This window comes from Eubalaena glacialis, chromosome 3, assembly GCF_028564815.1.
Source record: "Eubalaena glacialis isolate mEubGla1 chromosome 3, mEubGla1.1.hap2.+ XY, whole genome shotgun sequence".
Taxonomy (NCBI): Eukaryota; Metazoa; Chordata; class Mammalia; order Artiodactyla; family Balaenidae; genus Eubalaena; species Eubalaena glacialis.
In genome coordinates, this window is record NC_083718.1 from 61,757,801 (window position 1) to 61,770,289 (window position 12,489).

The 12,489-nt window shown below is 44.2% G+C and overlaps 1 protein-coding gene across 1 annotated transcript; it reads right to left on the bottom strand.

The window, feature by feature from the left end:
- Positions 1–4,482: 4,482 nt before the first annotated feature.
- On the bottom strand, positions 4,483–7,150 carry MYOCOS (myocilin opposite strand). Its single transcript, XM_061183787.1, has 2 exons — positions 7,056–7,150; positions 4,483–4,642 (listed from the first exon to the last, which is right to left on the bottom strand). Exons 1-2 carry the CDS (start codon positions 7,148–7,150, stop codon positions 4,483–4,485), a joined length of 255 nt encoding a protein of 84 aa, XP_061039770.1.
- Between the last annotated feature and the right edge of the window lie 5,339 nt (positions 7,151–12,489).

A 12,489-nucleotide genomic window follows, 5' to 3' on the forward strand; every position in this document is an offset into this window, starting at 1 on the left:
GATGAGTGGTCACAACACACACATAGGGAAGGCCAACCCTGCTTGCACAGCCCTGCCCACGTTTCCTTTTCTTTCCCTCTGCTAGCTACTGCTTCTGGCTTCAGGATGGAAGAAGAGGGTGACAGAAGGAGGAACAGAAGGGAGAAGGAAACTCTTCACTTAGCTTCCAGGACATTAAACTCCTCCTCCATTATGGATTTCTCCTTCTTGGTTTTTATTTGCTTGTTTTGCTGGTTCTTCCTTTTAGTCTGTATTAGTCAGGGTTCTCCAGAGAAATAGAACCAATAGGAGATATATAAGTATAAATACAGATTCAGATATAAAAAGAGATTTATTATGAGGAATTGGCTCATGCAATTGTGGAGAAGTCCCACTGTCTGCCACCTGCAAGCTGGAGACCCAGGAAAGCTGGTCCAAGTTCAAAGGCCTGAAAACTAGGGGAGCCAATGGTGTACATCTCAGAGCAGGGTAGAAGACCCATGTCCCAGTTCAAACAGGCCAGCAGGGAGCAAAATGGGTGAACTCCTCCTTCCTCCACCTTTTTGTTCTTTTCAGGCCCTAAATGGATTGTATGATGCCCACCCTTACAGCGGAGCGTGATCTACTTTACTGAGTCCACCAATTCAAATGCTAACCTCATCCAGACACACCCTCACAGACGCATCTAGAAATAATGTTTAATCTGGGCATCCCTTGGTCCAGCCAAGTTGACACATAAAATTAACCATCACATAGCCCCAACCTCTTCAGATTGTAGCACCCCAGGGCTCACTTTAGGGTTTATCTACTCATTCGTCTGGTGATCTCATCTAGCATCATGGCTTTAAATGCCATATCTATGCTGACAATGCCTCAAATTTATATCTCCAGCCCAGACTGCTCCTGAACTCCAGATTCATACATTCATTTGCCCACTTGACTTCTCCATTTAAATGTCTGTTAGGCATATTAAGCGAGCAAGAATAGAATTTCTGAGTTTTCCCATCCCACCCCCTCAGACACTCCAAATCTACTCATCTTGAAGCTGATGGAAACTCCATCCCTCCAGTTGCTCAGACCAAAAATCTTGGGGTCATCCTTTACTCTTCTCTCTCACAGCCCCTCATCCAATCCATCAGAAACTTTTATTGGTTCTATCTTCAAATATATATATCTAGAATCTGACCACCTTTCTCACCATCCCAACTATTACTTGTCCAAATTATCATTGTCTTTTTCCTAGATTACTACAGTAGCCTCTGAAATGATTCTGTTCCCTCCCCTCGTACAGCCCGTCCTCCACACAAACAGCCAGAGCACGAGTCTCCTTTTCTGGACATCCTCCGTGCCTTCCCAGCTCATTCAAAGTCAAAGTCCTTACACAGCCCCGCGTGATCTACCTCCTTCCCCCACCACCTGTGACTTCATCTACTAATGGCCCCTGATTCACTCTACTCCAGCCAAGCCCCACTGGCCCCTTCTCCTCCTCTGGATACACCTTTGTCTTAAGGCCTTTGCACTGGCTCTTCCCTCTGCTCTGATGTCCACACACCTAACTCCATCACTGTCTTCAAGGTTTTACTCAAATATCACCTTCCTAATGAGGCCTACCCAGACCACCCTATTTAAAATTGCAACTCACCTGCTTCTTCCTCTGCCACTTCTAATCTCTCTTACCCTGTCTTATTATTTTTAAATGTCTTTTCCATTGCATTTAACATCTCCTAACATATAATTTGTTGTTTTTAAATTATATATACCTTTTGTCAGTCTTCCCCCACTGGAGTGTAAATTCCATGGGGGCAGCGATTGTTTTGTTCAGTAATATGTCCCTAAACCCTCTTGCACTGTTGGTGGGAATGTAAATTGATACAGCCACTATGGAGAACAGTGTGGAGGTTCCTTAAAAAACTAAAAATAGAACTACCATACGACCCAGCAATCCCACTACTGGGCATATACCCTGAGAAAACCATAATTCAAAAAGAGTCATGTACAAAAATGTTCATTGCAGCTCTATTTACAATAGCCAGGACATGGAAGCAATCTAAGTGTCCATCAACAGATGAATGGATAAAGAAGATGTGGCACATATATACAATGGAATATTACTCAGCCATAAAAAGGAACAAAACTGAGTTATTTGTAGTGAGGTGGATGGACCTAGAGACTGTCATACAGAGTGAAGTAAATCAGAAAGAGAAAAATAAATACCGTATGCTAACACATATATATGGAATCTAAAAAAAAAGAAAAAAAAGATCAGAAGAATCTAGGGGCAAGACGGGAATAAAGATGCAGACCTACTAGAGAATGGACTTGAGGATACAGGGAGGGGGAAGGGTAAGCTGGGACAAAGTGAGAGAGTGGCATGGACATATGTACACTACCAAACGTAAAATAGATAGCTAGTGGGAAGCAGCCGCATAGCACAGGGAGATCAGCTCGGGGCTTTGTGACCACCTAGAGGGGTGGGATAGGGAGGGTGGGAGGGAGGGAGATGCAAGAGGGAAGAGATATGGGGACATAAGTATATGTATAACTGATTCACTTTGTTATAAAGCAGAAACTAACACACCATTGTAAAGAAATTATACTCCAATTGTTAAAAGTAAACAAATAAATAAATAAATAAATTGACTCATGACCAAGATTTAACAAAGCCAAAAAAATAAAAAAATAAAAAATAATATGTCCCTAGAACAGTGTCTACCTCACACAGTAGTTACTTAATATTTTGAACACATGAATAAACAGAAAAAATATCCTGGAACTTGCCCAGAAACAATCAGAAATAAAACTACCTCAAGGGGTACCCCTTCCCACCATTTTCCCTCCTTGATTCTATGCTTAACTGGCTGTGTGACCCTAGACTAGTCACTTAACCTCTGTTCCAGCGGTAATAGAACTTTCTGTAACAACAGTCATGCTCTATATCTGTAACACCCAGTATGGTAGCCGCCAGCCACATGTAGCTATTGAGCACTTGAAATGTGGCTAGTGCAAGGAACTGAATTTTATATTTAATTTTGATGAATTTATGTTTAAGTAGCCACATGTGGCTAGTGGCTACCCTATTGGACAGTGCAGGTTTGTTCTCTCATCTGACTGAGGATGAGGTTATGTGTGTGTTGAGCCCCCAGCTGACGATGACAGGTGCTCCAGGCATGCTCCTCCTGCTTCACTGCTGCGGCAGCAGACCACAAGAAGGAACCTGACTTCCACATCAACAGCACAGCCCGCTGACTATGTGGGGAGGGGATCTGAGCACACATAAGGGTGGGCTTGGAGGGAGAACGCCCACAAGGACTCTGAAGAAGTGAATGCAATAAAAGATGGCCCTGTTGGGGGCCAGGGCAGGCCACCCCAAAATGTGCCTCAATGGTGTATGGATTATCTTAAATAAGTTACTTAAGAAACGACCAATGCAAGAGGAATACTCTGACCCTCCTTTCTGTCTGACCCTAAAAGTAGGAAATAAATCTCTCACATAATCGGACACACTTATGGTCAGAGAGAGAATTTGGGCTGAGAAGCCTGTGTAAACAAATCCTGTTACTTCTTTTATTTACTACTCCAAGCCCAAACTCTGTTTAGATTCTTCATTAATTGAGCACCCCCAAACCTAAATTTCTTTGTCCTACCTATTCCTCACAAATGTGTTGTTTCCTTGTCTAAAAAGTATAAAAACTGCCTGCTTTGGCCACTTCTTTGGTCCCAATTCCATGAGACCTCCATACACATGAATTAAAATTTGTTTCTCTTTCTCCTGTTCATCTGTCTTGGGTCAATTTTACTATTAATCCAACCACCAGAACTCAAGAGGAATAGAGAAGGAAATTTCCCCCTCCCCAACGGCAGCTAAGGACATTTCCCAGAAGTGGATTTGAATTATCACCCCTTTGATGCTTTCTGACCGTTCAGAAGAATCCTGTGGGTCCCTAACTAGGCCACTCTGCACTTGGCTGCTTTTCAAGTTAAGTTTCTTCTGCTAGAGTTTGAAATTCACTTAAATCTCCAAGAAACAACTTTGAAAATGTCGTCCATAAATGTGAAATGCAGCCCAGTCCGAGCCCAGGAGATGCCACAAAAGGCCACAAAACTGTCATGTCCCAGGCTGAGGTTTGAAAACCCAAACCCCTCAGGGTTCTCTGGAGCTCAGATCTTTAAATTCAGATTTTCACTCATCCAGGTTTAGTAACAAACACTGAGGCCTGATAATTTTTTTTTTAATTCAAATACAACTGACTACCATAAGTGTTCTACAGAGTGGCATAAATTAAAGACCAAACAGAGACGTCAGAGACTTGGCTTGAGAAACCAAAGATTACTCTAAGTGCATGAGTAAGGATAAACAGTGCTCAACAGTGGTTGTAGGAGAAGAAAACTAGGAAAGAAAGAACAAAGATTTTCCAAGAGAGTCTTCAAAGCCAAGCCCAGTGACTTCACGGAAACTGTTTTTTGGAGTTTTCTGTCAAAGTCTAGTTCAAAATGACTGATGTTTTAGGTGCTTAAGAAGGAAACTTTGGAGTCTTCAGTTGGAGAAGGAGGTGGGGCTGGGGGTACTTCGGAGCCAGCTGTACTAGGAGGACGAGCTTGTCCCAAATCCATATCTGAGGGTATCTCCCCGGCTTCATCACTTTTCTTGGTAAATCTCTCTTCTCTGGGAAGAAAGGCACACTGAATGTCATTTAAAGATGGGATTTTTAAAAAGAACCCCCAGATCCCAGCACCTAAAGAGCATACAGCATTTTGGAGGACATCCTGACTCACCTACCCACGTTTACAGAGCCATCACCTGGCAAAGATAAGATACACTCTACTTACACTTCGTGTGTCAGCTCTTCTCAGAGACAATTTAACCATCTCCACTGGTCCCATGGAACCAATGTAGCTGGGGTCCACGCCTACCAGCCAGCTCTCTGTAGTTTCAGCCCAGGGCAGGCTCTCTCTCTCTCAATGTTTTATTTGCATACCAGCTATTCTCTGGCTAGTTCAGCCTAGGCTCACTTCAGCTCTCCTTTCTGCCTAGTCACCCCCTGCCCCACTGTGCCCACCTCCAGCCTGCCAGGTTCTCCTTCCCTTCTGCTAGAATGCACCAGGCATCTCCATTCTACTCAGGTCTGGGCAAACCCTGCCTTCAAGGGAATAGGACTAGCCAGTCAAGTGATTAGAGATTCTGAATTAACTGTTCGCTGAATGAACACCTACTACTCTGGTCTAGGGACTTGGAAATTAACTAGAAATTAACTACATTCAGATTCTCAATGACAGCTCACTCCTATTAAGTTTTTCAGCTGAGGAAGCTGAGACAGAAGGCGATTTACCCGGGTCATATGGCCAGTAAAATACAGAACTGGAATCCAAACTCAGATTTCCTAATCACAAGTTCACTGCTGCATCTCCCAGTCAGAGCTGATCCCTAACGTTGCCACGGGGATGTGGGGGAATGGGGAGGGGCTAACAGGGAAGGAAGCTAGGAGAGGCCCCAGAACTGTGGGATCTCTTCCTTCCTGAGTGGATGTTAGAACATAGTGACCACAGCACCCTGGAGACAATGCCCACTCCACAGTCTAACCAGTGGTGTCAAATTTGCCACGCAGCCCCATCTGTAAAGGTTTAAAACTCCATACCTATGTTAACTAAGAAATTGTACATAATTTTTTAAATCAATTCACTAATATCTTACATCCCAACAAACTCTAAAGTCAAGAAGCACTGTGAACAAACTGGACGGAGGTCCCTATTTCAAATCAATAATTTTTATTTTGGGCCAACTTGTCAGGTTTCATAAAATCATTATTTTTAAGCTCATACTATACCCACAGAACTCAGACCAAAAGTGTCAGCTCTGCCAATTGTTGTTTACTCATATCTGCATTATTAGAATGACTTCAACCCAGGTTTCTTGGCAGAAATTTGTTAGGCCACTTGTCTCTGTTGAGGGTTGCATTAAGACTAGACACAATAACTTATAAGTCCACTTAACCCACACAGACAAACTGCAACATGTTGGCATTTGCTGCGAATGAGTGAAGCAGTCCAGTGAAGCTGGCCTTCCTCCAGCTTTGCAGCTCCCGTCCTCCCATCTGGAAAGTCTCAATCTACACACGACCTCCTGATATACACTGACACACAGGGAAGGTGCAGCATCCAACCAAACATCAATTTCAATAGAGCTCGGTTTTCATATAAATTGGAGTCCTAATGTTTTCTTTATATACCTTTATATATGAGATGTCTTGGGCACCTGACTGGGTCTGGGGATCTCAGACCAGAGAGAGCACAGAGCATCCCACAGTGGCCATCGTAGGCTTGCCAGATTTAGCAAAGGAAAATACAGGGTGCCCAGTTAAATTTGAAGTTCAGATAAACAACTTTTTTTACTGTAAGTATATCACAAATATCACACAGACTTACTTAGGCCAAAAAAAACCCTTTTTGTTGTTCATCTAAAGTTCAAATTTAACTGGGCATCCTGTATTTTATCCACTGAGCCTACAATCAGGGGAAGGTGTCAGGCAGTGGACTTGTTTGAGAACTCCAGCATGCAGCTCAGGCAGCTAACTACTCCAAGGCAGGCAAACCCTCCCCTTTGCGCCAGATAAGCTGTTGAGGCCTCCCCTTTCTAAGGGCATGCTAGCACAGTCCTGGGCACCAGGTGCAGAGTCATGAAGGAGAAAAGCAGTCCTTGCGGGGAGCTTACAGCCTAGCTGGGAATGAGGACAAGCTTCGGGGAATCCATGCTGTTCCCAAACTTTGCAAAGTCATGCATTTTTATACTGAGAGGGTACGTCATAACTTCCAGCTGAGTATCAAAGTGACCCTCACTCCCCAGTCAAGAGCCACTGACCTGAAGTTCATCCCAGCACCCTTATCATTGCCTATTGAAGGATCACGTGACAAGGGTCTGTTTCCCACAGTGGGTGACAAAGTGTTTTCTCATCTGTAAAATCTGCCTTGCTGCAATGGATGAATACATATACATAAACCAGCGTCTGGAGGCATTTTACGGCACTTGGTGAGGATCAGCATTTATGTTCCATCCTAACCCCCACCAGAGACCCCGGAAATACCTCATGGTCATGGTGATTCGGCGCCTGGTCACCTCGGAGGCCAGGTCTCTGTAGGGGAGGTTAATGCTGTTGCCCATGGAGCCTTTCTCTGCCATGGCCTTGCACTCAGAGGATTTAGATTCACCGCACCTGTGAATCTAAAACAAAAGCACCAGCAAACATGCTTCAGGGCTTGGGACTGCTCTGCCTGGGTCCAACAGGGCACGGTTTGTAGAGGACTTTCACTGCCATGTTCTCAGTGGGTCCTCCCTACAGCCCGCCCCCCTTCCCCCATTCCCCAGCCCCACCCCTGTCATGAGGCAGACATTTTCTCATTCAAATACCTGCTGTGGGGGAAGAGCAAGGTCCTCCCCACCTTAGATAGAGCAGGTATTATTAACCCAATCTTGTGATACGGAAACCAAGGGCAGCTATTGTTTCCCCCAGGGAACAGCTGAGGAAACAGAGGCCCAGAGAGGTGAACTGTCTCTCCCCAGGTTGCACAGCTGGGCCCTGTCGGTGCTGCTTCCCCTCTAACGAGTGCCACTTCCATGGAGCCCTTCTCTCACAGGGCTGTTTGGCATCACTGACACAGATGCAGAGCCGCCCGCTTCCTGGAGTACTTACCTTCTAAAGAACAGGAAAGGGACATAGGATTGACAAGGCTACTTATTCAGATATGCACCTGGCAGAGACACTGGAGGCTTGATATTGAGAAGAAAAATAGCAGCAGTGGGACCTCTTTAGTGTCGGATGTGGGATGTCCTTTTACAGTATTCTGTCTGGTAACCACAGTAACTCTGCAAGGTAAGTTATTATGATCCCCATTGAGCCAATGGGGAAACTGAGCAGCAGAGAAATTAGGTAGCTTCCCCAGGGGGCATAGAGCTGGAATCTCAGCCTACGTCTGTCTGGCTTCAAAGACTCCAGTACAGAGTCAAGTGACCCTCCAGTTCTGCCTCGGTGCCAAGCCATTTCCAAAGGAGTAAGGGATGAGTCTTCATTCCTGGATACCTGGTCACACACACGAGGTGACATAGCCGTTCTCAGAACATGAGCTGCAATGACCTGAGCTCACCAGCCTGGTCTGCTGGCTGGAAAGGTTTGTTCTTAGGAGGAAGCCCAACTGACTCACCTTTTGATTCCAGATCAGCTCAGGATGTGACCCTTTCCACACCTCAGCTCATGGTCTTTAAAGAAATGCCCTTATTCTGTGCAGTCTCTGTTCCCACACGTCAAGTTACTCCACCGTCTCAGAGAAGGAAAAGTCCAAAACCACCACTACTGCTGCCAACCGCCTCCCAGACTTTTTTAATCCTCCTGTAGTCAATCTCTCTCAAGAGCTTGAGTTAATGGATTGATTTGTGCCCTTCAAAGATAGCAGCTGGGACTTCCCTGGTGGCACAGTGGTTAAGACTCCGAGCTCCCAAGGCAAGGGGTCTGGGTTCGATCCGTGGTCAGGGAACTAGATCCCACATGCATGCCGCAACTAAGAGTTCACATGCTGGAGCTAAGAAGCCCGCGAGCTGCAACTAAGGAGTCCACCTGTTGCAACTAAGACCCAGTGCAACTAAATAAATAAATAAGGTAGCAGCTGACACAGATTTTCCCTGCAGAACTGACCTTGATGAGAAATCCCCAAAGTTGTTGCAGGGGGGGAGATGGGTCTTGAGCGCAAAGCAGGGGAAGAGCCTTTGGCGACATGAGCAACGAGGAAGCACAGAAAGAGGCTGGAAAGCATGACCTGTTACTACTGACTACATTTAAAAAGCTAATTCATGTACAGCCCTCCTCCCAGCACCATCATAATTGATTCCTGATGCACTCCTTCTGCTGAGGTGGCAGGTGCTTTGACTTTGAAATAAAAGGTATTGATTGATTTCATGACTCTCACTTTTGAGCTGCATGATCTTGGGCAAGTAATTTAACTTCTATAAGCCTCAGTTTTCCTACCTGTAAAAGAGGAGTAATGGGGCTTCCCTGGTGGCGCAGTGGTTGAGAATCTGCCTGCTAATGCAGGGGACATGGGTTCGAGCCCTGGTCTGGGATAGATCCCACATGCTGCGGAGCAACTAGGCCCGTGAGCCACAACTACTGAGCCTGCGCGTCTGGAGCCTGTACCCCGCAACGGGAGGGGCCGCGATAGTGAGAGGCCCGCGCACCGCGATGAAGAGTGGCCCCCGCACCACGATGAAGAGTGGCCCCCGCTTGCCGCAACTAGAGAAAGCCCTCGCACGAAACGAAAACCCAACACAGCTAAAAATAAATAAATAAATAAATAAATAGAGTAGCTATTAATTAAAAAAAAAAGAGGATTAATACTCATAGCAGCACTATTCACGATAGCCAAGACATGAAAACAACCTAAATGTCCATCAACAGATGAATGGATAAAGAAGAAGATGTGGTGTATACACACACACACACACACACACACACACACACAATGGAATACTACTCAGCCATAGAAAAGAATGAAATAATGCCATTTGCAGCAACATGGATGGACTTAGAGATTATCATACTAAGTCAGTCAGAACGAAAAAGACAAATACCATATGATATCACTTACATGTGGAATCTAAAATATGACACAAATGAACCTATCTATGAAACAGAAACAGACTCACAGACATAGAGGACAGACTTGTGGTTGCCAGTGAAGGGGGAGTGGGGGAGGGATGGAGTGGGAGTTTGGGATTAGCAGATGTAAACCATTATATATAGAATGGATAAAAAATAAGGTCCTACTGTATAGCACAGGGAACTATATTCAATATCCTGTGATAAACCATAATGGAAAAGAATTTTTAAAGAATGTATATATATATATATATATATATATATATATATATATATATATATATATATATATATATATATATATATATATAATTGGATGACTTTGCTGTACAGCAGAAATTAACACAACATTGTAAATCAACTATATTTCAATTACAAAAAGAAGTAATACTCTCTACAAGGGCAGTTGTGAGGATTGAGAAAATATTTGCAAAAATCCCTAATTTAACCTTTTTTGGGCTTTTAAAATGTTTAAATTCATGTTTATATATACACACACACACACACACATATATATATATATACATATATATACATTTAGCCCAGGATGAATATGAATATGTGTGTATACTGCCCCTGATGTAATACCATGAATGTAAGCCTTTTCCTCACAAACCCAATTATATGCTTTTTGAAAGTAGGAGCCCTTTTTTAAAAAATTTATTTATTTTATTTATTTATTTTTGGGTCTTCATTGCTGTGTGCAGGCTTTCTCTAGTTGTGGTGAGCGGGGGCAACTCTTTGTTGCGGTGAGCGGGGGCTACTCTTTGTTGCGGTGCACGGGCTTCTCACTGCGGTGGCTTGTCTTGTTGCAGAGCACGGGCTCTAGGCACGTGGGCTCAGTAGTTGTGGCTCACAGGCTCTAGAGCGCAGGCTCAGTAGCTGTGGCGCACGGGCTTAATTGTTCCGTGTCATGAGGATCCTCCCGGACCAGGGCTTGAACCCATGTCCCCTGCATTGGCAGGCAGATTCTTAACCACTGCGCCACCAGGGAAGCCCAGGAGCCCTATTTTTTCCCTCCCTTCTAACCCAGGCTTGGCACAGTGTTGAGTTCCTAGTGGGAACCCAACAATTACTTAAATTGAATCAGAAACTGCAATAGCATTGTGTTCCCATCTGTTTCCTTTAGCCATGTGATTACCAAAGTCTAACATAATCAAATTTCTCTATGGTGTTTGAATATGTCAGAAACAATTATTGGTTTGTTTTGTGTTTGTTTGTTGTTGTTTTGGCCCAGTGACTTTGGAGAACAAAGTCTGAGCTCTTAAGTAGGAACCCTTGGGAAGTTTGCTGTCGTCAGATATATCTGAATGATTAACAGCAATACAAACCTGGACAAACCCCTACCTCCTATGCTAGCCATCCTTTATGATATTCCATACAAATCTAAAACATGTTTCTGAACCCTGACATCCAAACATGAAGTTGACACTTCAGATGTGTAAGAAGAAGCCCTGGTAATAGAGCAGTTTGGCGGTAAGAGAGTCTGTATTTCTCTCCATTAACTATAATGAAATCACATTAGAAGTTAGCTGCTACTTGTGAGATAACATGTGTTAAAGCTGGGGTTCACGAGGGGCAGGACCAGAAATAAAGACGCAGACGTAGAGAATGGACTTGAGGACACGGGGAGGGGGCAGGGTGAGCTGGGACTACGTGAAAGAGTGTCATGGACATATATACACTACCAAATGTAAAACAGATAGCTAGTGGGAAGCAGCTGCATAACACAGGGAGGTCAGCTCGGTGCTTTGTGCCCAGCTAGAGGGGCGGGATAGGGAGGATGGGAGGGAGATGCAAGAGGGACGGGATATGGGGATATATGTGTACATATAGCTGATTCACTTTGTTACACAGCAGAAACTAACACAACATTGTAAAGCAATTATACTCCAATAAAGATGTTAAAAAAAAAAGCTGGGCTTCAAAACATGGTCTACCTGACACCAAAGTTCACATATTTAATGACTGCGGTTTTCCACTCACAAAATAGAATAAAATGAAAACATGTATTCTCTAAAAAACAATAGAAAACTATACAACTACCAATATTACTAATTTTACAATAGGGGCACTGAAACTTCTCTCTTAGGCTCTCTCAGTTATGTGGAGCAAAGACCAAGGGATAGGGATTGTTGGAAGGATATGCAGGCAAAAAAGGCACAGGAATCCTCCTGGAAGAACAGGATGGGTCACCCTGCTGTGCCTCCCAGGAAGACTTGAACTGGGAAAGCCAAAGTGGAGACACCTCTAGGGACTATATTATCTTGCCATCCCTACAGCTACAAAAATTTATGGCTCTAGCACTCTACCCTGAACGGGATTCAGTTATTCTCAATCTCTGCAAGATGTATAAGCCGGGTATAATTTTTATAGGCATAGATGCCTAGCTGAGGTAACAGGATAATTAGCACTAACACAGGTGTGTGAGTCCCTCAAGTCTACTCTCAGCTCCCTTGACCCCCCTCTAGTCTGCATTTGCTTGGCTGAGTGCCAACCTAAGTTACATTCACCTCTCTACCTCTTGACGCCTGTACCCATGCAGCTATATATGGCTAAAGAACAACACACACCTTGATGACTACTCACTTGAAATTCATGACTGCAAACTTCAACTAGGTACTTATCTCAGGCCTAGAAACCTTCTCATCTCTTCCCTAAACCTCCAACACTTCTTCCTAATTCTCATTTTCAGCTGAGGAAAACAGAAGCAATCAAGAGAACTTCCAAAAGTACCCACCCCCCACCCATCTACCCACCTTCCAGCTTTTGTGCCATATTCTTTGCCTCTCCTCCTGTTACTATAGATGAACTATGAGCACTCTTTTCAGAGACCAACGCTTGCACTCGGACACCTGACCCCATCCTCTCT